Source organism: Urocitellus parryii, chromosome 13 (assembly GCF_045843805.1).
Source record: "Urocitellus parryii isolate mUroPar1 chromosome 13, mUroPar1.hap1, whole genome shotgun sequence".
In the NCBI taxonomy this organism is placed as follows: Eukaryota; Metazoa; Chordata; class Mammalia; order Rodentia; family Sciuridae; genus Urocitellus; species Urocitellus parryii.
In genome coordinates this window covers 66,551,663-66,575,550 of record NC_135543.1, presented here as the reverse complement: position 1 = coordinate 66,575,550, position 23,888 = coordinate 66,551,663, and the positions used below count along the sequence as shown (strand labels likewise).

Below are 23,888 nucleotides of genomic sequence, written 5' to 3'. Positions count from 1 at the left end.
CTGGAAAAGTGTCCCTGGAGTCTCCATTGCCATGGCGTTGACCTGTAGGAGCTGAACCTCTAAGACGGCTATTGTAGGTGCTGGACCTGCATGTGGCGGGGCTGATTGTGGGCCTCCCGACCCCCAGGCTTCCATCTAGGAGAGGTCACCAGTGAGCTGGAAGCCCTTCCTCTTGCTGCTGTGTGTCCTGTGCCTTTGACAACTGGGTGGACAGCCTGATCTTGACCCATTTCCCTTGTCTAACACAGAAGTCCCACTACCCTGCCCCACCTTTATTCCCTGCCTCCACCTTCCCTAATCCAGGAAAGAAGATGTATTTCAAAGGCAGGTTTTATTTTTAATTCTTCTCAAAGACTCAAGGAACTTGATATTAAGTCCTGAAGATAATTTCCTTCTTTGGGGTGTTTGTTTAAAGCCCTTAGTGAGGGTGGTGTTTCTGACCCCCATCAGGCCCTCACTCAGGGTGTCACTGCCTCATAAAACTCGAAGGGGAAAATCCAGATGATAAGGCAATAGTTTACAAAGATGGATGGAGACAAGTGAGATGGAGTGACTTTCTGAAATGATAGGACAGCAGCACAGTAAGTGATTGGTGGCAAGCCCCTCCGTTTCTCTGGAGCAGCTGTTTCTGACCCTAGACCTGTACTGCCCTGTGGCTCTTTAGACCTGCCCAGCAAGAGAGGACACGGCCAAGGCCCTGATGTCCCAGGTGTGGAGCTGCAGCCTGGGTCCTGGCTGGTGACCTTGCACTGGATACTAGTGATGAGAGGCGTTGGTTGGGGCCTGCAGGGTGTGGACACTGTCAGAGAGGCACCCCCTGGACTTCGTAGGGCATTGGCTCTGCCAAATGCCAGCTGAGGTCCTTGAGCAGCTGAATTTGCATGTGTACAAAGCTGCCCACCTGGATTCCCAGCTCCCATTGACCTTCACATCTGATATCCTAATGCTGGATGGAGAGGCCCTGCTGTGAGAAGTCCCTCAGCCACCTGTGACTAGCTTCACTGTGGGCACTAGTAGTGGCCCTGCCCCTGACGTCAGCTGGCCACCTATGATTCCACTTTTGTCTGCCTTCCCTTGCCTACTGCCCAGTGTGTCCCTGTGGTTAAGTGGGTGTGGATACCAAACAGGTGCTCCCAGAGAGGGGCCCTGGGATACAGTAAGAGGAGCGCCTGCTCGCATCTCTTAGATGGGGATTGCCCTCTGTGAGCTACTTGTGATCTCAGTGCCTGAGGTAGTAGCTAGTTCTGGCAGGGAGTCTTATCTGAAAGCTTGGTAGGTGCTGATGGCCTTAGTTCCTTCTGCATGGGGCTCCTCCTGGGGCTGCTCTGTGGCTGCTGTTTTGTGAGGAATGAGTGACTTGAGATGGAAGTCACATCACCTTTTATAATGTGGCCCTGTGGGTGGTGCTGTTGCCTGTGTATCATGTTAGTTATACTGAGCAGACCCCATGAGGAGAGGACTCCAGGAGTAGGAGTGCCCATCATACTTACACAGATGAAGCATAAGGTTCAGAGGGCCTCTTCCTGCTCCTGGGGTCAGCTGTGGCTCAGGCCTTCCCCAGACACATCATATGTCCTGTGAAAGCCCCTGTGTCAGGTCACTGGCCTATCTAGGGGAATCTGTGGTCACTGTTTTTCAGAGTTTTCTGCTGTTGCATCCAGGAGTAGGAGTGGGAAACCCCCCAAGTCAGGGCTGAGAGCCTCAGGAGCACACAGTACCTCCAGACGGGCCCACTCACCTTCGTTAATGCAAAGGCCACTGTCCCATCATCCTCAGTGGACAGATCAAGCAGCTCCGAACAGTGTTGCCAAAGAAGCTTCTTTGTTGGACTGTGGGAAGGCAGGACTCTCAGGGTGTAGGTCTCACCTAGGGTCTTGCTTCTGCAACTCTGGAGTTCCAGCTTCAGGGTTGCCTGGGGTCAACTCTGTCAACGCCTCAGCCTCTGCTCGGGCCCCTGAGTAATGGGCTGTTGCTTTTGGGAATTTGATGCCTCGCGCTGTCTGCTCGTGGCTTGTACATGCTCGGGGAGGTCGTCTGGTAGGCTAGGGCGCTGGTTTTCAGTTTTTGAACTTCTCTTCCTTTTCAGGTTCAGTGGGATTCACCTCTTGGTTGATGACACAGCACATGAGGGCAGGTTTCCCAGAGAGGCCAGAGTGTGCAGCAACCCCAGGGGGCCCATCCAAAATATTGGGGCCTTCTGCTTGTGCCTGACCTTGTCCCTGCAGGAGCCGAGGTTTTTACTAGCTTGTGGGATCCATGTCTCCCTCTCTCTTTTTCCTGCCTGAAGAATGGTGAGCTGATTTATGGCTGTGGCGATGCCCGGAGCCCCGTGGCTGACTGGAGGGAGCTTGCACATCACCTGAAGCCTTTCTTCTTCCCTTCCAATGGCCTGGCCAGTGGGCCCCACTGCACGCGAGCTGTGATCCGGGAGCTGGTACATGTCATCACTCGGGTGCTGCTGAGCAGCTCGGACAAGGGGCGGGTCGGTGCACTGAGGCCTGGGCTCCGGGGCCCACGTGTCTGTGAGGCCAGCCCTTTCAGCAGGAGCCTGCAGCGCCAAGGTAGGAGCTGGCCTTCCCTAGGTGGGTGGTGGGTGTCCACGGGGGTTTTAGGACTGTCCACTCCCAGCGGGCAGCCGTGGTGGAGCCGACAAAGCCAAGTCCGTGGCCCTGTGAGGCATCACAGAGCATCTTGGGAGTGGTCCCTTTGATCAGGGCTCCCCAGGGTGGCCCTGTTGCTCATGCCCAGTGGACACTACCTTTCTCATCTTGTGGCTGGATTTGTAAAAATTGCAGAACATGGGACTGGGGTTGTGGCTTGGAGGTAGAGTGCTCGCCTAGCATGCGTGAGGCACTGGGTTCAATCTGCAGCACCATGTAAAAGTAAAATAAAAAAGGGGCTGGGGCTGTAGCTCAGTGGTAGAGCGCTTGCCTGGCACATGTGGGGCCCTGGGTTTGATCCTCAGCACCACATATAAAGGTATCATGTCCAACTGCAACTAAAAACTAAATATTTAAAATAAAATAAAGATATTGTGTCCACCTATAACTAAAAAAATAAATAAATAAAATTCGCAGGACATATTTGTGATGTAGGGTTTTTCTCAGGAATACATCCATATGTTTGTATTTGCAGAATTTGTTTTTTGTGTGTGGTGTCCGGGATCGAAATCAGTGCCTCACGCATGCTAGCCAGGTGCTCTATCACTGAGCCACAACCCCAGTCCCTGCAGCATGTTTTTGACTCCATTATCCCTTTGATCTTCATTGTAACTCTGTGGGTGGGGTCTCTATTTCTTCCTTGAGAACTGAGGCCAGGAGTCCTACGGGGCTGGACCTGAGAACTGTGGGTGAAGATGCACGCTCACTGGCTTCTGGGTCCAGGTTGCCTTCCTCAGACAGGAAGAAGCTGAATCAGGCTGGCCTGTGGCCTGTTGTGATGGACGTCTAGTGAGATGGAGCTGTGTGTCTTGTGGGAAACCACTGAGACCTGCTAAGAGTTGAAGGTGGCAGGTGGCTCCTATGCCAACAGAAACCCTCTTGGCTTTGCCTTCTTTGCTGCCCCCATTCCAAATTTTTCTTACCACAGATGAATTTAATTGGGTATATTTTTGTCATAAAAGCAATTCCTATTAGAAGATTTTGTGAAAATTCTGGGCTCACAGCTGTAGAGTGTGTCTGGAAGGACCTTTGGCTGCCAGCCACTGGGATGGTCTGGGGTCTTCTAAGAGGAGGCTCCCTGGTGCCTGGGTTTCTCCCAGACCTGGGGACACTTGTGTGCAAACAGGCATAAATTTCGATGCTCAGTATTTCCCTCCACATGTTCTTTTGCAACTTTTTTTTTCTTATTTAACATAAATCTCTATCAACAAGTGCATTTTTTTCAACTTGTATTGCCCTGCTGTTGTGGTAGATATTCACTGGCATTTAACACGCCTCCTGGGGGACCCTGTGAGCAGCTACTCCCGTGTCCTGCCTGGCAAGTGCACCCTGATGGGCAGCCTAATGCAGGCCTGCCACGGCTCTTCCCTGCATGGATGTTGCCTGCCCTGTTTTCACCTGTGGCTGGTCCCTTCTGGGAGATGGTGGGATTTGGTGTGTTCCAGGCTTGGGCAGCAGTGTCAGCATACACAGTGTTGAGTGGAGTTTTGTCTCCTTGAATGTCCCTTTTGAGATCATGTCCTTGTCAGTGGCTTTGGCTACTGTCCCTGGCCCTGCCTGGCCAGTTCTGAGTTTGTTCTGAGGGCAGCCAAGCTTCACCTTCTCAGTATGAATTTATGGCTCTTAACTCTGGGGTCTCGGTTGTCCTTTGTGGTCTTTCAGATTTGGGAATGTCAACATGATCTTTTGCAGTTGGGCCTATCATAAGGGATTTCTGGGGTGAGTGTGGGGTTCAGTGGATGCTCTGAGGAGGAGAGTGTGTTTGGAGAGCACAGGCACAGAGTGAGATGCTCGGTTCCTGTCCTTTCCTTTATGCATGGCTTGGTGTGGCCAGCACAGTCCTAGCGTGTTCTGACCCCATGGCTCTGAGGTGGTCATGGTCTGCCCTCAGCGCCAGGCCAGGGCCCAGTCCTCGCCTGCAATGGTGCTCCACAGTTGAGCCCAGGGTGGGCCCTGCAGTCTGCACCAACCTGTGTCTCCCTCCCTCAGTCTTCAGTGTGATAATAAACCTGCTCTCGTTTTCCCCTGATGTTCTTGGTAGGAAAAAACACCCCAGAGCGCTCGGGGTTACCGAAGGGCTGTCTTCTGTACAAAACCCTCCAGGTGCAGATGTTGGACCTTCTGGACATCGAGGGCCTCTACCCTCTGTACAATCGGATTGAGCGGTATCTGGAGGAGTTTCCTGAGCAGAGGTGAGGCTGGACATGAGGGGAGGCTCTGGTGGGCCAGGGATCAAGGTCTCCCCAATTCAAGGATAGAACAAGCCACCTGGTGCCTAACTCCTGGAGGACGATGCCTGCTGGCTATTTCCCCTTGCACTCAAGTGCACGCCGTAGCCCTGCTGGGAATGTAGTACCTTGTGAGGAGAAACCCAGGCATGAGATTACTGGTTTTATGAATTAGATCCGTGGTTTTTCTTTTACCTCCTCTTTGTAGTAAAAGAAAGCACAGCATATCTGTGAACCCAACTATTCAAAATCCTGAGTCAGGGCCAAGCCTGTAGAGGGCAGTATCGTTCCATGGGCTGCTGTGTGGAGCAATGGCTGCGGCTGCCCCCCTGAGTCCCCAAGCTTTCTTGTCAGCTGAAACTGGGTCCCTGTGCCTGCACTGGGGGCCCTGCAGTGTCAGATGGGGGTGGGTCTGCCTCCTGCCTCCTTAGCTGCCTTTGGAACCTCTGTGCGTAACTGGAGAGGGCCTAGCCTCAGGGCTCCTTGGGCCTTGGTCTTGCTGGGTTGTTTCAGACCTCAATGCTTCAGAACCAGGTTTAATATGAGGAAGAAGTAGATCCGTTGGGTGCCCTATAAATGAATTGTGAGACTGTTAAATTCTGCTACATGCTGTAGAATGTGTTAGCAATCTAAGAAATAATTTCCAGGTAGCTTTGTCATCCTGTTTTTTTTTTTTTTTTTTTTTTTGGTGCTGTTCTCTTCAGAAAAATGTTACAAATAGATGGGCCTTATGATGAAGCCTTTTACCAGAAGCTGCTTGATCTGTCCACTGAGGATGATGGGACAGTGGCCTTTGCATTAACGAAGGTGAGTGGGCCCATCTGGAGGTACTGTGTGCTCCTGAGGCTCTCAGCCCTGACTTGGGGGTTTCCCACTCCTACCCCTGGATGCAACAGCAGAAAACTCTGAAAAAACAGTGACCACAGATTCCCCTAGATAGGCCAGTGACCACTAAATGCTGGTGCATATAATGTCCAAGGAATATTTCTCCTGGCTCAGTTTCTGCCCCAGCCCATGCAGGTGAAAGGAAGGGTCTAGTGAGTGCTGTCCTGAGGGGCCACCTGGTTGGGACCATGGCCCAGGGTGGCCACTTTTAATCACTTTACAGCAGCTTTAGAATGGACTCAACACCAACCATCCTTCTCCTTGAGGCCTGGCCAGGGGCAGGGCCCACACCACACCCAAGACTGTGTACGGCTGCTCTTTTTACCCAGGCCACAGGCAGCCCAGGAAAGGCTCTCTCAGAGGAGGCCTGATTGTACTCTCTGGTTTTGTGAAATTCTGGCAATTCAGGGTTCTATGAACTTAGGTAGAAAGAAGATTGCATCTTTGTTTTCACTGATATCTACCTGAAATTTAACATTTCCATCCATTTTGAAAGTGGCATGACCTCATGGGGTAGGCAGGACTTGAGTCTCAGCCACTAGGAGAGGCCAGGCCTCCCTCCCCCTCCACAGATCACTTCCTGAGGTGTACTTTAGAATTCATTTCTTTTTCTTTTTTAAAGAAAGAGAGAATTTTTTAATATTTATTTTTTAGTTTTTGGCAGACACAACATCTTTGTTTTGTATGTGGTGCTGAGGATCGAACCCGGGCCACACGCATGCCAGGCGAGCGCGCTACCACTTAAGCCACATCCCCAGCCTCTAGAATTCATTTCTTTAAAAAATATTTCAATATTTTATAAGGTCACCTTTTTTTTTTTTTTTGTCTTTAAAGTTGTATTCTAAGAGGGGACATAGGTTTACTAGGTTGCTCAAATGGTGACGAATTCCTCTGTTCAGGGAGTGAAGTGCGGTGCTGCCTTCCTGCTGGTGTGTGATGGGCCAGGACCTAATCTGACGCATCCTGGAATTGTCTTGGTTCCCACCCTTGACAGAGCCCTAATGCTTTCATTGCCTATGGCCACAGCTGTAGAATGAGGAGGAAGCTGAGGATGTCTACCAGGGCCACAGGGTTGTGAGCTGAGTCAGAGGCAAAGCTCCTGCAAGGGTAGGGGAAGGTCCCAGAGGAGAACCTCAGGGTTGGGATAAAGCTGCCATACAGCATTGACAGCTTGGGTACATCAGCCTAGAAAAAACAACAGTATTGCCTTTCCTTTTTTTCTTCTAATAGAAGACACAGAACTTTCTTTTATATTTCTATTTTCCAATCTCCTAGCAACTATATACATGTATTACCTGAAGTTTTATTTTAATTTTTCAATTTCAGATGTAGTCTTGTTGTCAGAGACTAAAGCAAGTCATTTCTCAGCTGTCCTAATCTGGCTGAAATCTGTCCATCGGGACACACTAAATGCTGGTGCAGAGAAACTGGGTCTTGGATGCAGTGCTGGAGGGGCTGGAGGATGGCACCACCTCTCTGGAAAATGATCAACGGTACCAAATCTGCAACCCTCATGCAGCCCAGTACCTGCACTCCTGGGCCAGTGTCCAGAGAGATGAGGTCTTATGCTCACCCCAAACTGTACAGGGATGTTCTCAGCAGTTTCATTTGTAATAGCTAAGAACTGGAAACGTCCTGGGTGCACAGGCTGTGGTACAGTCATCCTGGAACTTCTCAGCAGGAAAGAGGAACAGTCTATTCATCTGCATAGCAGCTGGATGGATGGCCAGGGAGCTTTGCTGAGTGATAAGAGTGGATTCCTCAAGGCTGCACACTGCAGGATTCCACATGTGTAACATCCTTGAAACGACAGATTAGTGGTTGCTGGGATTTAAGAGAGGATATGATTATAAAAGGTCAAACTTCAGGATCCCTTTGGTGATGGGACTATTCTGTACCTTGACTGTGGTGGTAGCTGCACAAACCTACACATGATAAAACACATATGTATATGCAGCCTGGGAGACCTGAGTGAGGTCATGGATTTAATCAAGGTCATGCTCCTTGCCATGATATTGGACTATAGTTTTTGCAAAATGCTACAATTGGGAAAATCTGGGAAGTGTGGCTTGCGGTCTTCCAGTGTTGGCATGAGAGGGTTTCCTCTTGTTTGTTTGTTTTTTTTTAAGGACTAAGGTGTTGGCAGCTGAGTCTGGAGAGGGTAGTTATGATGCTGAAGCTGGGGAGTGGATCGAGAACATTCCACAGAAGTTTTTTTTTTTTTTCCTGTTATTTATCTAATTGAACCTTATGCTTCTGGAGAAAGAATAATAATTTCATTGCTCAGGACACTGCAGTCCTTGGTATCTCTGGCTGTCACGTAGTGTCTGGAGCAGGGATCAGCCACAGATGATTCAGGCTTTGATGTCTCTGTTTACAGCTACTCAGCTTTGCCACTGTAGCTGATAAGTAGCCACTGATGGGACACAAACGAGCACTTCTGTGTCCCAGGAGAATTGTATTCATAGGAATAGGTGGTAGGTGCTATTCGAGGCCTGCTGCACTGTTGCTTTTTTTTTTTTTTTTTTTTGCTCTACTGGTTTGGAAGTTATCCCTTCTGTTTCTGTACTGTGAATGGCCACATCTAAGCTTGATCGATTATTTACCACCCCTTCCCCCACATCAGTGTGGAACTTGGGGGATGTCAATTCATTTAGCTCTCCCACCATGTGTGCAGTTATTATCTGGTATTTTGTTTGTATTTTTGTTTTTTTTTAACTAAAACAAAACAAAACAAAAAACCCCAAAACACTTTTTTCCCCTTTTTTTCTTTTGGGTGTTAGGGATGAACTGAGCTGTACCTCCAGCCATTGTTATTTTTTTAAACCAATTTAAAGTATTACTTTATACACATATTTGTCTAGATTTATCCATATGGTTTGACCAGTATCATCACTGCCTGAGCTTTTTATACCTTTCTACTTTTTTCTATAACAACTTTATTAAGATATAATTTATATGCCATATAACATACCCACTTTAAGTCCACAATGCAGTGATTTTACTGTTTTCACACATGTGCAGCCCTCACCACAGTTAATTTTAGGAGACGTGCCTCACTTTGGATATCATCCCATTGTTTGCCCACTCCTTTTAGCACTAAGCTACTACCACACTACCTTCTGTCCTCTGTAAGAGATTTGTCTATTCTAGAAAATACGTATGAATGGGATATTTAATAGCTGGTCCTTTGTGTCTGACTTTGTTCACTTAGCATAAGACTTTAAAATCTCATCAGTGAGAAGAGAGGTTGAACTGGGGATTTCTCTTACCTCTGCAAGCCAGCACTATGGGAAAAGAAGCCTTAGCAGGGTCTCTCATTTTGTAGAAGGGCTCCTGAAGTCCTGCAGACCCCTGCCTCTTCTCTTGTGCAGTTATACCATCGTTACATGTTTTTAATTTGTTACTGTTAGTGTCAGTATTTATGTTGTACTTTCACCCTTATGCACATAAACATTTGTCAGATTCTAGAACTAAAGTTGTTGTGTTATTTTGATAGACTCTAACACAATATCCCACCCAAAAGATTTTTATTAATTTGGTTCGTTCTTGCAACTTGAGGACACTGTTTTCTCTACCCTCACCAACACTGAGAAGTTATTGGTATTTAAACTTCTGATTTTAATTTTATAAACTTCTGTTTCATTTTGTATCATGAAATGTAGCATAATCAGAAAAGTGCTCAGAAAGAAAAATGTACAGTCCAGTGATTTGTCACAAAACAAACCCTTGTGGGGCCACAATAGAACACAGGCAGCTGCCTGGAGTCGCTGTTGGTGCCCTGGCTAAACCGCATTGTACTGCATTGTACTGATTGGTATCCCGATGGGTGTAGTTTGTCCTGTTGGAGTTTACATGGATTACATTACACAGACATGTATTCTCTTGTGTCTTGTGGTAGTGGTGTTTTCTTTTTCCCTCTACACCATTTCTGAGATGCACCCTGGTGAGTGCCTGCTCGGCCACGTTTTCATTGCTTCATAGTGATCCGTGAGTGGAGAGACTGCAGTTTTCCCATGCTGTTTGTGGACGTTTGTGTTGCTGGTGCTATGAATAAAGCCGAGGGAAGCAAGCATTCTCACACTGATCTCTTGACATGTATGCACTCCTTTATTGACTCCATCCTTGGGGGCGGGATTTCTAGGCCAGAGTGATGTTAGCTGTAGTAGATCCTGCCAAACAGCTTTACCTGCTGCGTTCCTGACAACAGGTGGGGAGTGACCTGTGCACCACACTCTGGTACTTTGTTTTTTGTACATCTTGCTGATTTTAGTCATTCTGGTATGTAGTAATGTCTCGTGGTGAGATCAAACACCTTTTCATATATTACTGGATTTTGTTTGCTTGTGAAGTAACCATTTAAGTCTCTGTAGAGCTGTATGTCCTGTCCTTATTGATTTGCAGGAGTTTCTTGTACGCTCTGGGTAGACGCCCTTTGTCAGGTCTATGTGCTACAGATAGCCTCTTCCACTTTTAACTTATCTTTTCATGTTTAATGGAGTCCTTTAGAAGAAGAGAAGTTCTGAATTTTAAGGAAATTCAATTTGCCAGCCTTTTTTCTGTTAACAAGTCTTTTTACCCTAAACTCCTAAAGATAACTTTCTTCAAAAATGTTATTGTGGGGCTAGGTGCTTGGTGTATGCCTGTAATCCAAGCTACTCAGGAGGCTGGGGCAGGAGCATCACAAGTTTGGGGCAATTTAGTGAGACCCTGTCTCAAAATAAATAAAAAGGGCTGGGGGTGGGCTGGGGATGTGGCTCAAGCGGTAGTGTGCTCACCTGGCATGCGTGCAGCCCGGGTTTGATCCTCAGCACCACATACAAAGAAAGATGTTGTACCTGCCAAGAACTAAAAAATAAATGTTAAAAATTCTCTCTCTCTCACTCTCTTTAAAAAAAAAAAAAAAAAAAAAAAGGGCTGGGGGGTGTGAATGTGGCCAAGTTCAATCCCCAGTACCAAATAAATAACCTCAAGGCTCTATTCTGGGGACTAGGGTGTGCTTGGTGATAGAGCATTTCCTTAGCAAGCAAGAGGCCTTGGGTTCGGTCGCCAGCATAGGAAGAAAAAAAGTTATGCCTTGCCTTTCACATTTTGGTGAGCAATCATCTGTGATTTGTTTTTGGAATGGCATGATGTAGTCTTATCTTTTTGTATGGAATTGTCCTGGACACTGTAGTCTAGTACATCTTTAAAGTTGGTGGAAGGAATCCTTCTACCATCTTATAGATTGGGGCTCCCACAGTTCCTTCCTTGGGTTTGATTAATTTGCTTGAGTGGCTCACAGAACTCAGATAAATGTTTACTGGTTTGTTATAAAGGATGTTACAAAGGACATAGGTGCTGAGACGCACAGGGTGAGGTACCACTTTTCAGGAAGCTCTTAGAACCTTGACTATTGGCAGTTTTATGGAGGCCTTATTACACAGACATGATTGATTATGTCACTGGCCTTTGGTGATCTGTTTAACCTTCAGTCCCTGTTCCCTCTCCAGATGTTGGAGATTTGTGCTGTGAAAGTCCTAACTGTAGTCCTGTTGTGGTCTTTCCAACGACCAACCATCAGCCAACTCATCTGGTGCCAAAAAAACACTTATCACTTTACAGATTCCAAGGGTTTTAGGAGTTGTGTGCCCAGAAATGGGAACAAAGGCCTAATATATATTTCACAATATTACATTTCTTCTCCAAGAATGTTTTGGCTTTAAAAAATGCCTCGGCTACACTTGACCTCTTGCTTGTCCACATCAGTTTTCGTTCACCTTGTTCAGTTCATGAACTGGGCTTCTGGTTAGTTTGTATGTAATTCAAGGATGGCAGATGTTGGTGTCTGTACAGTACCAACCCTTTCAATGCAGATGTTTTCCATTTTTTTAAGTGTTATTAGTGATAAAATATATTTTTTGGTTTTCTTCAGAAGGATCTTATTTTTCTTTTAGGTTTATTTAAATATGTTTGATAGTTTTAGATATAAATGGCATCTTTGAAAATAACTTCATTTTAAAATGTTTAGGGTATATTGGCATCTGGTTGGGTTTTTATTTTGATCTTGTATCCATCAACTTTGCTCACTAATAACCTAAGTTGCTTTTGGATTTTCTTGTATGTAATCATAATCTCTGAATTTAATTTTTTTCCTTTCTTTATTTTATTTTTTTATGTGGTGCTGAGGATTGAACCCAGTGCCTCAGGCATGCTAGGCGAGTACTCTACCACTAAGCCACAACCTCAGCCCCTAACTTTTTTCCATTCTAATCCTTTTTTCACTTATTTGTTTGCTTCAGGGTATATAGTTAATTTGTGATAGTGGGAATTTTGATTTTGTTATGACTTTCAAAGAGAATTTTACTATTATTTAGTGTAGGATTTTTGTTTTAAAATAGATGGTTGGGGTTGTTGCTCAGTGGTAGAGTGCTTGCCTAGCATTGTGAGGCACTGGGTTCAGTTCTCAGCACCACATAAAAATAAATAGATAAAATAAAGGTATTGTGTCCATCTACAGCTAAAAATATTTTTAAAAATACAATGTTATCAAATTTGTTAAATTTTATTTTTGGTCAAGTGGATGTTGAATTTTATCAATGCCTTGTTTCTGTTGATAAGATCATATAATTTTTTCTTCTTAATGTGGTTAATACATCAGTTTGTTCTAATAGATTTTTTTTTTCATTTTTATTTTTTATGGTACATGGGGATAAAACCCAGGACTTTGTGCATGGTAGGCAAGTGCTCCACTACTTAGCTACACCCCCAGGCCTTTAAATATTTTTAAGGTTTTGAGACATAAAATTTTGAGATTTTTTTTAAGTTGTCCAGGATGGCCTTGAATTTGGTCCTTCTGCCTTAGCCTCCCAGGTATCTGGGATTAACAGGCATGTGCCACCTTACCCTGCTTCAGTTTCAGATTTTCTATTTCATGTTTTGGTAGGTTTCCTTTATCTAAAAATTTGTCTCTTTTATCTGCATTTTCAGTAATAAGGCATATGGTTTTCTGAGTAATACTTTTAATGTTTTATTGGATCAGAAAAATGTTCTTTCATTCCTATGCCTGGTATTTATTTTTATGCTGTGTCTTTTTTCTGTTTGTGACCCTGCCCCACAAGGCGTATGTTGAAACGTTAACTCCCACCGTGGTGATGTCAGGAAGTGGGGCTTTGGGAGGTGATTAGATCATGAGGTTGGAGCCCCTCATGACTTGGATTAGTGCCTCACATAAGAAGCCTAGAGAGCTAGTCAGCCCCTCCCACTGTGTGGCATAGAGTGAGAAGACAGCTCATTATGAGGAAATGAGCCCTTGCCAGTACCAAATCTGATGGTACCTTGAGCCAATGTCTAAACCTCCAGAGCTGAGAGAAATAAATTTCTACTGGGTGTGGTGGCTTGCAACTGTAATCTTAGTAACTGGGGAGGCTGAGGCAGGAGGGTCTCAACTTCAAGATCAGTCTCTGCAATTTAATGAGACCCTGTGTAGCTCAGTACTGGATCAACCCAGGATCAATCTCCAGTATGTGGGGGAAGGGTAGGGGGGTGAGACATTTCTGTTTATAAGCTACTTTATTTTGTTATGGCAGCCTGGACAGACTGACACTGTCTTCTTCATCAGTCCTCAAAAGTTTTAGTTTTGTCAGTTTCATAAAAATTAACTTTTGATCCTTTTATACTATGATGGTTTTTGATTTTGTTAATTCTCTTACCTTGATACTCTACCGTATATTTTCGATTTTATTAATTCTTACCTTGATCATTCTTTTTCTACTTAGTTTGGATAACTTCTTCCTGCTCTGTTAGTTGGGAATGAGCCCTTTACTTTTCTGTTAGTGCTTTTCCTGCTGTTGTAGCAAGCAAGGATTTAGTCGTTTCACCCTCCTCGTGGACAGTGCAGGCTTCCTGGGTGCCTTCTGCTGCTGCTTGTGTCGACACCTCCGCGTCCGCTCCAGGAGCCGGGGTTGCTGCTGCTCTCCGGGCATGCTCCATGTGCTGCCCTCCGCTCTGCCCTGCTCCATGTGCTGTCCACCCATGTGCTGCCCTCCGCTCTGCCCTGCATCTTAGCTTCCATGGGGTCACTTAGTTTTTGTCTGAAGAACACCTTTTAATGTTTCCTTTAGTGGATTCTGATTGTATTTAATGATATTATAAATGCTTTTTTTTTTTCCTTTTTGGGGCTTTTTTTTTTTTTTAATAGATATAATTAATGTCTGTCTGCATTGGGGGAAAACTTGTGTCCTTTGTCGTGATTTTTTTTGCCCACTTTCTCTCCTGGATTCTAACTGTGTGTGTGTCAGACCATCTTGCACCCTTTCCTCTATATTTTCCATTTCACGTTTCATTCCGGATATTTTCTTTTGATTTGTCTTCCAGTTTAGAAGTCCTCTTTAGCATTTTCTTTCTTTTTAAGGTATCTACTTAGTTTGGATAACTGTCATCTCTGCTTTGTTCCCTGCCTGCAGATTACCTTCTTTGTCCGGCTTATGCCTTTGGGGGTAGCTAGGTTTACAACCCTAGGGTTATGGTAGTGTTTTTACTTGCTCAATAACGTTAGCATTTTAACTATAAAAAGTGAATAATGTGGGAATTGCTGTTGCTTTGGAAGAAAAGGTGGAAAATCCTTCAAGCCACGGTGGTCAGTGGGCTCCTCTGTGCCAAGTGCTGGGTTGGCTCCTTCCCCACCTGTGGAGGGCGGCCTTAAGAACAGTGTTCCCTCCGCGTGACCATAGCTGTAATCCTCCACTTTCAAAAGGAAATTGCTGGTTAGGAGAAATGCTCATTGTTAACAGTTGTTGAAATTATTCCCATCAACCACTGTGTCAGCCTTTTCAGTTTTTCCTAATATGCTGTTAAAACTACTTGTTGAATTTTTAATATGAAATTTTGTTCTAGGGTTTCTAAGTGGTTCATTTTTATAGTTTCCAGTTGTCCTCTGAGTTGTTTTGTCTGTATCCTTTGAACACAGCAGCATGTGTGTCTGGCGCCACAGCTGGAGTCCCTGGAGTGGGAGTCCACTATTGTAGGTTTACTTTTTTTTTTTTTGTAAGAGCATTTTTCAGTTCTCAGCAAAACTGAGTGGAAAGTGTGGAGATTCTCATTTGCCCGTCCCCTGGTGTGTTTATTGTTGGTTTACATTTGCGTTGTTCTGTTTTATTGTGCCTGCATATTTTTTTCTTATGTGCCAGAAACTATATTTGCAATTATTTTAGAAATAATTTAAAGCCTTGGATCATGTTTTTCCAGAGTGAATTTAGGTTTGCTTCTGCCAAGAGGCCTCAGAAGCTCTAGTAAGCCGGAGTCGTTTTAATCTAGTTTTGATGATTGACCTCTTCGAAGTCGAGCTTCAGTTCCCAGTAGGGCCTGTCGACTTTGGCTCAGTTTAGATGGACACAACACCTTTGTTTTATTTATGTGGTGCGGAGGATCGAACCCAGTGCCCCATGCATGTGAGGCAAGCCCTTTACCACTGAGCCGCAACCCCAGTCCCCAGTTTCATCTTAAAGGAGCATTATTTGCACATTAACTCTAGGATGGGGTTCATCGTGGTTACTGTCCCCAAGGTCCTGGAGGGTAGTGAAAAGTGTCTCTCAGACAACCCTCCAGAATTAGAAAGCCCTCCCCTGGAAAGCAGACCCAAGTGCCTTCGTCCCCTCTGCCACCTCAGCTCTGCTTCAGTCTGAGGTTTCTGATAGTTTGTTGAGCTTTTGTAGTTGGCCTCAGCAGAAGAGTTGGACCCAAGTTACCTGCTCCAGCCCCACTCACAGGGAAAATGTGTCCTTTCATTTCATGCCTGAGGCACAACTTTGCCCATCTGAAGAGTAGAAAGCATTTCATTGTTACATTAATTTGATTTTCATTGTTACTTTCTTTGACTAGTAGTAAGATTAATCATATTTTCATACGTATATATATATCTCATAGACCCTCTATAAGAAAGGCTGTATTGATAGGAGATATGTACGTATATGTTTATATATTCATCACTTTGGGGCCTCTTGTGGGCAGTTTTCTTGGTCTGTCGAGCTCTGGCACTTTAGTTATTCTGTGTTGATACTGTTTTATGCTGCCTGTGTTTTCTCCCCATCTTCCATGGTCTTTGGATTAGGACTATATCAAGTAATAGCTCTTTAGTTTTTAAGTCTAGAGAATCTTGTAGCATTTCGGATTTGTATCTTGGTTAGAAAGGCTTATAGCTGCACTAAGGACATGATAAACGTTTTGTACCTTTTTTTTTTATATTTGGCTCAGATCTTTTGGACTGGATTTTTGGTGTCTGCTGTGTATAAAACCTGAAGAGGGTGTGAGAACAGGAGTTGGTGTTCCCTCTGGGGCGAGGGCCTCACCTGGAGGGAGTACACTCTTTTGTTCTTTGGTCCTCCCCACACCTGCCTGGGGGAGGGGTAGCTTTGAGGTTGGCCAGGGCAGAGCCTCCTGCTGCATGAAGCAAGGTTCAAGGGGTTCTGATCTGTTATCAGCACTGAGGCCAGTGAAGACTTGTAAGGCCAGTTCCTTTTTTTTTTTTTTTTTTTTTTTTAAAGAGAGTGAGAGAGGAGAGAGAGAGAATTTTAATATTTATTTTTTAGTTCTCGGCGGACACAACATCTTTGTTGGTATGTGGTGCTGAGGATCGAACCCGGGCCGCACGCACGTCGGGCGAGCGCGCTACCGCTGAGCCACATCCTCAGCCCCAACCCTGCCAGTTCCTTTTTATCACTAGGTTTTCTTTTTTTTGGTGGAGTGGGGCCTGGAGATTGAACCTGACACCAACCACTGAGCCACCTCCCCAGCCCTATTTTGTATTTTATTTAAAGACTGGATCTCACTGAGTTGCTTAGCGCCTCACTGTTGCTGAGGCTGGCTTTGAACTCGCCATCCTGCATCAGCCTCTGAGCTGCTGGGGTTACAGGCGTGTGCCACTGTGACTGGCTTAGTTTGTGGTTTTTAAAGCGGGAGCCATCCAAATTAAAAACTTCAAGTGAGACATAAAGTCGAAAGGAGGAGGAGGAAAAAAAAAGTCTCAAACTGTGCATTGCAGAGGGAACAGTTGTGGACGTTTTGTGGACTGTCCTTTTGATCTCTCGTGTCACCTGCCGTTCTTTTTTTTTAAATTGTTGATAGACCTTTATTTTATTTATTTACACGCGGTGCCGAGGAACAAATCCAGTGCCTCACACATGCCAGGCAAGTGCGCTACCGCTGAGCCCAGACCCAGCCCTGCCATTCATTCTTGGGCCTCACTTTTGTCATCTCTGTTGACGCCCGCAGTGCCCATAGGGTTGTGGAGGGTGAAGAGTTAGCATGTCGTGCTCCTAGTGTTCTGCGTGCACTGCCTGCTCAGTGCTCTGTGGCGCCAAAATGCCAGGGAGCGGGGAGGACTTACTGCTTTTCTTTCAAAGACCAGCCGCAGTTCCCTTGCTGAAGACAAGTCATGTTTCAGGTTGCAGCAGGGCCCATGTGAGGGGGCAGCAGGCAGGGCTGAGCAGACCTGTGTTCTCATAGCAGGGACTCCTCAATACTTCTGCTCTGTGTGGACCACACTCCTAACTTCATCCTCGGCTTCTGTCACAGGAAGCAGTTCCTGTACCTGGCTGATCAGTGAAGGGTAGTTTGGTGGCTGTGAGCGTGACCCAGTGCTGACCTTTCCCTCCCCACAGGTGCAGCAGTACCGAGTCGCCATGACTGCCAAGGACTGCTCCATCATGATTGCGCTGTCCCCAAGTCTGCAGGACACAAGGTGAGGCCCCTGTTGCATGTCACCTGCCCTTGGGCTAATAGGGGTTTGTGGAATAATAGGGCAAGCAGGTTCCCCATACAGCTTATTCTTAATATCATTGGACTTACTAACTCTTGCTTCTCTGTAAGTTTATAATTCTGTCAGACATTTCTGGAGAGTAACTAGAGATGATTGTTCTATTAGATTGTATTTTATCAGTGTCATTGTTTTTCCGTACTGGGGAGTGGACTCGGTGGGAGTTCCACCACTGAGATACATTCCTAGCCCTTTTATTTTCCATTTTGAGACAGGATCTTGCTGTGTTGCCTGGCTGGCCTTGAACTTGCAGTCAGTCTCCTGAGCAGCATGCCTGGCTATTGTTATTTTCTAAGAAAATACCCTAAGGGTGGAGAAGCGTGTGGATAACATGGTGAATTGCTTTGAAAGAGAGCTCAAGCCCCTTCTGGGCTCTCATACCTGAGGAGGCCTAGGTTCCCCGTGGGCCTTGTTCAAAGACTGTACCAGGTCAGTGGAACGTGCCAGCTCCAAGACTGACACCATCATCTTAACACACATGTTCACGGTCTGCCTCTCCTTCTGAATAACTAGCGTCTGCAGTCTCTCCTGGCACTGCTTCTTATAGTGCCCCCATGAGTTTTCAAGAATTCGGGATGAGCTTGATAACCCTCACTAGTTGGCACCTTCAGCACTGATCTCCAGGATGCTGAACCCTGCATGTGGTATCTGGAGTATCCTGTTGTTCTGACGGGTGTTGCTGTGTCAGGATGACCTGCATCACCAGCTGCCAGCCACCCATCTTTCTGATACTTTTGAGCAAAACAGTTCCCAGGAATTCTGTTCCCTGGCAGGCACAGCACTGAAGGCTGTCCAGAGTGAAATGTGCTGAGGAGCAGGCACAGGGTACAACTGAGGTGAAACACAAAAATGGTGCTTCTGTTTAGTTGAAAAGTCCTCTCATTCCCTAAGAAAAATACCTCCAGTACTTGGTTATAAGGAACCTCCAGATGGATTAAACATTAGATAAGAGACACCCACAAAGACATTACCTGCCACCCAGCCTGACCATGGGTGCCGTGGGAAATGGAAAGTGCGTGAATGCAGGTGCTGAAGGGAAGTTGCAAGAAACGTGGGTTCACAGACTGACAGAGGCCTGCCTGTAAGAGGCTGCTAGTGGACAGATGTGCACCGTGCTTCCTCCAGCACCTGTGTCCTGTGAGTGTAGCGCCCAGTGGTGTCACGTGTGAGCTTCAGGCTGGGTCCTGTCCAGTTTGTACCAGCTGCCCAGCAGAAGTCAGCACTTGCTGAGGGGAGAAGAGTGCATGTCCAGAAGGTTCCTTGCCATGTGGGTGTCTCATACTGGGGGGTAGAGGTACAGGAATCACCACCCACAAAATGCTCTATTTGGTCCTTTCTCCACAGAGCCAAAGGAAGATCATCTTTTTTTTTTAAGACTTGTCAGTGGCTTGGATGTGACTCGGGGGCTGCCTCAACTCACTGACTTCTCTCTATTGCTTTGAATTGGCAGGGAAACTGACTGACTTCTCTCTATTGCTTTGAATTGGCAGGGAGTTAAGGGAAATTGGTTATGGGGAGGGGTGAGGTGGCATGACTGGGTAGGACACTGATTGATTTCAGTTGCAGAAACTCTGCTCTGTGGGGTCTCAGAGGCCCCAAAGCTGAGTAATGTACTGTGCAGCAGGATTGTGATTTGAGAATCTGAAAACAATCTTAATGTGCAAAATAAGGAAATAGTTGAATTATGGTGTGGCCATTTGCTTATTAAATTTATAATTGTTCCATTTTTGTCTTAACATTTCATCCTGAGACCTCTGCCAAATTTATTTCATGATGCAAGTAAATGCATGATAAACATGAAAAAATATTTGAAGGTAGGAGGCGAAAAAATTAAGGACAAAGGAAAGTTGGGTATTGGAAAGCATTTCTTTTCTTAAGTGTTTCATACCCAATGATTTAAGTTTAAAAATTAAACTGTGCATAGGTAAGCTTTGTGTTGGAAAAACTTTGCTGGTTAGAAATGAACCTTAGATTTGAAGGAGGGTAAGCATGCGGAAGCCTGGAATTCTGTGATCCAGTTGAGGAGTGACAGGAGAGCTGGAAGTTCTGACCTGCATTTGCAGAGGACTCTGCCCTGGGAAGCTGCTTCGCCTGCTGGAGTCTGGGGACAAGGCCAGAGTAGGGACCCTCTGTCAAGGGGCTATGAACTGGTGGCCTAGTCCTACCTTGCAGAGTGGAAGTGGTGGTAGGAGAGTGGAGCAGGCCCCCACTGGTGCTAGTGTGACTTGTGCACCTGAGGGCAGTGGGAGTGAGGGGCTCCCCAGAGCTTTGTGCACAGGGATTGGGCGCTCAGTGGCTCTCAGAAGCCATGGCCAACTGTGGCCAGGGTATGTCCCAAGTCATCTTCACAGCCATGAAATGCACACCAAACCTAAGACTAAATTTAGATCCTTAAATTTTAATTTATAGCTCACAGACAGGTTGACTACATTTAAACTTACCACACCCCTAAAATAAAGGCTTCTCTACTTCTGTTTCGGCCCCATCATAAACAAGAAGGTCTTAAGTCTGCCACCTTGTTTGTGCAGGCATTTTGTGATTTTGGAATCACAGGGCGAGCTGCTCACAGCCTCCTATGTCTCAAGTTCTGGTCCTCCACTCCATTTCCTGTTCCAAACAGCACGGGCAGCAGCTTCAGCCTTGGGCTACTCTGCCTGTCCCTCTTGCTACCTTGCCTACTGCTTTGGGCCCTGGAGACCAACTGTCCAGGCGAGGGCAGCAGCTCCCTGCAGCCTGGTTATCCCAGCCCCAGTATCTGAGGCCATGGCAGAGGGACATATGTGCCTTGGGAGATTCATGCCCGGTTTTAGCTTCAAGGACCGACCCTGGGGGCAGGCAGATGTTTTGGTGGCAGGGGCTAGTACCTGCTTCCCTGGCTCATAAGGAGCTTGTGGTCAACCAGGTTGTCAGAAGGAACTGCTTAGAATTCCCTTCCTGTCGTCTTATGTGTCTTGTTGGATGCTGCTTATAACCTGAGAAATTGAGGTGTTCTTGAAAAGGCATAGGCCTTGTCCTGGGCTGACCATGGGCTTCGGGGCTCTCTGTAGCAGGCTGATCAGGGTGAGCTGTCCCTTTCCAGCTTCCAGAGGGAGACCCAAGATCTATTTGCTGTTCTCTGCTATTCAGCAGAGAGTAGGTAATGGTCCTGGCAACTGATTTGTGACCGTTTCTTTCTATGAACAGAATTCTGAAACGGGTTGAGAGCTGAGGTCTCTATTAGCATCCTTAGAACAGGCTGTCTCCCAGGAGGGAGGCTTCACAGCTGGAGTTCTGTTTTTAATGATTTCTAAATTGAGAAGAGCGGTAAATATGGTACACTTCTTCTGGGCGAAATGAAGTTTATAATTCATTCAGCCACTCTTTTGAATGCTATGTGTTGTTTTCTGAGCAAAGCAGATAGATACACAGCCATCTCAGGACCAGATTCAGTTGTTCTCAAAGTGCTATTTTTCCTTTTGGTAATGAGGATTAAACCCGGGGTGCTCTGTCACTGAGCTACATCCACAATTTTGAGAGGGCCTCACTGATTTGCTGTGCCTGGTCTTCAGCTTCAATCCTGCTGCCTTAGCCTCCTGAGCCCTGGGATCCCAGGCGTGTGCCACCGTGCCCCGCCCTGAAAGTGTTCTAAAGTACAAGTAATTGTTCACACTGTTATGAGCACATAACTATTCTGATGTTCACAAATGCTACAAAACTAAAGAGAAAATACCGAGTACTGAAGGTTTGATTTGAGAGTAAAACATGAAACCAGGCCTCTCTCTGTGAGGAGCATTAAGAAGGCTGCTTTCCTCACCAGGCGTGGGAAAGGTGCGTAAAGAGGAGTCTGTTCTCGGCTTTCATCCATCTGGCTGTTGAACGGCCAGAACTACTTTTTAACTCTTAGGTTTTGTAATGCTTGGCTCGTGATAAAGTGACTTTTTCAGCATTCGTTCCCGCCACTGGGGCCTGGGGAATATCACTCAGGCGTTCCACATAATGGCTTTTCCATCTTCCAATCCTTCATCCATCTTGTCTGATGTGGCTCAGGGTGCTGGCCTGTGTCCCATAGGTAATTACTTTGTGGAAGCTCACATGCTAGTGTAGACAGTTGGTGCAGACAGGATGCACACAAACACTGACTGGGTGCTTTTTGTGAGCTGGGATAAGAGAACTTGGAGGGTCCGTGTATTCTGAAATTGCTTTTTTACTTGCAGTTCTGATCAGAGGCCTGTCATCCCCTCGTCGAGGTCCAGGCTCGCCTTCTCCGTGTCTGTGCTGGACCTTGACCTCAAGCCCTATGAGAGCATTCCTCATCAGTATAAATTGGACAGCAAGATAGTCAACTATTACTCAAAGACTGTGCATGCCAAAGATGACGCTGTGGTGCCGACTCGGTTGAAGGAAAGTGAAGACTGCATGTTAGTTCTCCATAAGGTCTAACTTTTTTCCCTGCAGTGTCTTTGAAACTTGAATGTGAAAGTTGAATGATAGCTATTTTCTATTGTGTTGGACAACTTCTGGCTGTGAATGTTTTTGCTTTTAACCCTGTTGAGGTGAGACTGCCTCTTGAAGACATAAAATTAAAGAGCACTAGAAACATCTTCCAGGACAAGGAATGTAGGATGTGAACGGGGTGTCCCAGGAGGCTGCTCATATTCTTAAATCGGAAGTGTCCGTTAAGCCCTAGGAAGACGTCCTGGGTAGTTCTTCCTTCAACCAGGGCTCATGTCTAATTCTCTATGCGAAAAGCCTTATAAGACCAAGGTTTGGATCTCCTACCACCAGAATCCTGACGTAGAAAGCTTGAATTGTCACAAGCATCTTATGGTTTGGACTTTTGGAAAACATAGATACCACTGGAACTTTCCCGGTTGTTACTGGTCACTTTTTCAATTTGAGCCACACATCAACACAGGCTTTTTGGGTGGTTCCCTGCTGCAGAGAGTGATCAGAGTTAGTGTGGACGTCGGTTCTGAGTGGTCTAGACTCAGGGTCCCTGTGGAGGTGCCGAAGCTCACGGCTCTTAAGGGTCAGCAGGGAGTGAGAGACTCAGGTCAGGATGGACACCACTCACAAGAGCATTGACTTTTTGTTTTTGCTTTATGATTTTAACTCTAGGGGGAGATAAAGTGTTCTTTCCTACCTGAAATCGCTACTGTGGAAGCTGGGAGCACAGCTGTAACTCACTAGGCCGCCGTGGCTGGCTGGGGTGGGCACGCCCGGTGTCCCAGCATTCTGGTTCTGGTAGCACTCCGTCGTGTCGGGTGGTCGAGGGACTTCCCAAGCTGCACTCCTCCCCTCGGTTTGCCTGGGGGCTTTTTGGGGTGTGGGCCCCAGAGCCTTGCCATTCCTGTTGGGCTGCCACGGGCCCTGCTTCTGGAAGATGCGTGGCTCCTAGCTGGTGCCAAGGGTTCTTGTTGGGATCACCAGAAGTGTGCCCGGCTGCTATAAAATTGCTGGGACTCTTGGCTCCCCTTCCCCATGGCAGGTTGTACAGACTGATTATTTATATAATTTTGAGGGACTAATGAAGGCTTATTGTAACATAATATTAGTGAAACCATGGAATTGTATGAAAATGCTACATGAAAAATGAAAATATTTTGCTGATTGTAAAATTTTTGTGGGAAATTTTGTGATAACTTGAGAATTACACTTGTTTGAATCAAGCCAACTCTTCTAGAATTGATTCTTGAATTCTGTCCTTACATTTGCTTTATTCTATACTTGGGCACAAAAAGATAGTCATGTGTGTGGACACACTGGCCCCCTTTCCTTCAGCTTGCGTGGTATGTGTGCTAGGGTGGGGCTTTGGAGGTCCACCCCAGTCACGTCCACAAAGCTCAGCTCGAGGCTGTGGAGGGTGGGAAGTGGCCATTAGCACTGTTTGGATTCAGGATGGTTTGTTGCTGCGGGCCTGGGCGGCACTTGGGACACGTTTCTGCACAATATGGTTGCACTGTGTCGTGGGCTGTGCCATGCTCTTGGAGGTAGCATCCCTCTGCCAGAACCCCAGGCTCTCGGGGAGGTGGGCTGGGGAGTAGTGTTACAGCCTGGCAAGGGGCCTCATCCAGCTGGATGGGCGGAATGAAAACAAGCAGGCTGTATTCTCATAGGAGGGAGGAGGGAGCGCCCCAGCCTAGGTCTGGCAGGTGGTGCTGAGGCTGGTCTCCAGCCCTGCCACGTCCCCGCTGCTGTGCTCAGACTCCAGGATGCCCCAATGGCGTGAAAACCCTCACTGACCCTGACATACGGGTGATGGAGGGGCTCCCAGCTCTAGTTCTCATCTGAGATTATGGTGTAGCACTCAGACCCTCTGGGGTTCTCTAGTGAAGGTCCTGTGAG

General features: G+C 46.4%; 1 protein-coding gene across 1 annotated transcript in view; it reads left to right on the top strand.

Annotated features, from left to right (window-relative positions):
- Positions 1 to 23,212, top strand: part of Ippk (inositol-pentakisphosphate 2-kinase) — a 54,205-nt gene extending 30,993 nt beyond the window's left edge. The window contains exons 9-13 of the mRNA XM_026406939.1: positions 2,288 to 2,561; positions 4,702 to 4,852; positions 5,593 to 5,695; positions 17,410 to 17,489; positions 21,758 to 23,212. Coding sequence (XP_026262724.1) covers positions 2,288 to 2,561; positions 4,702 to 4,852; positions 5,593 to 5,695; positions 17,410 to 17,489; positions 21,758 to 21,983 — 834 coding nt within the window. The 3' untranslated portion in view covers positions 21,984 to 23,212. The remainder of the gene's footprint in view (positions 1 to 2,287; positions 2,562 to 4,701; positions 4,853 to 5,592; positions 5,696 to 17,409; positions 17,490 to 21,757) is intronic.
- Positions 23,213 to 23,888: the final 676 nt, after the last annotated feature.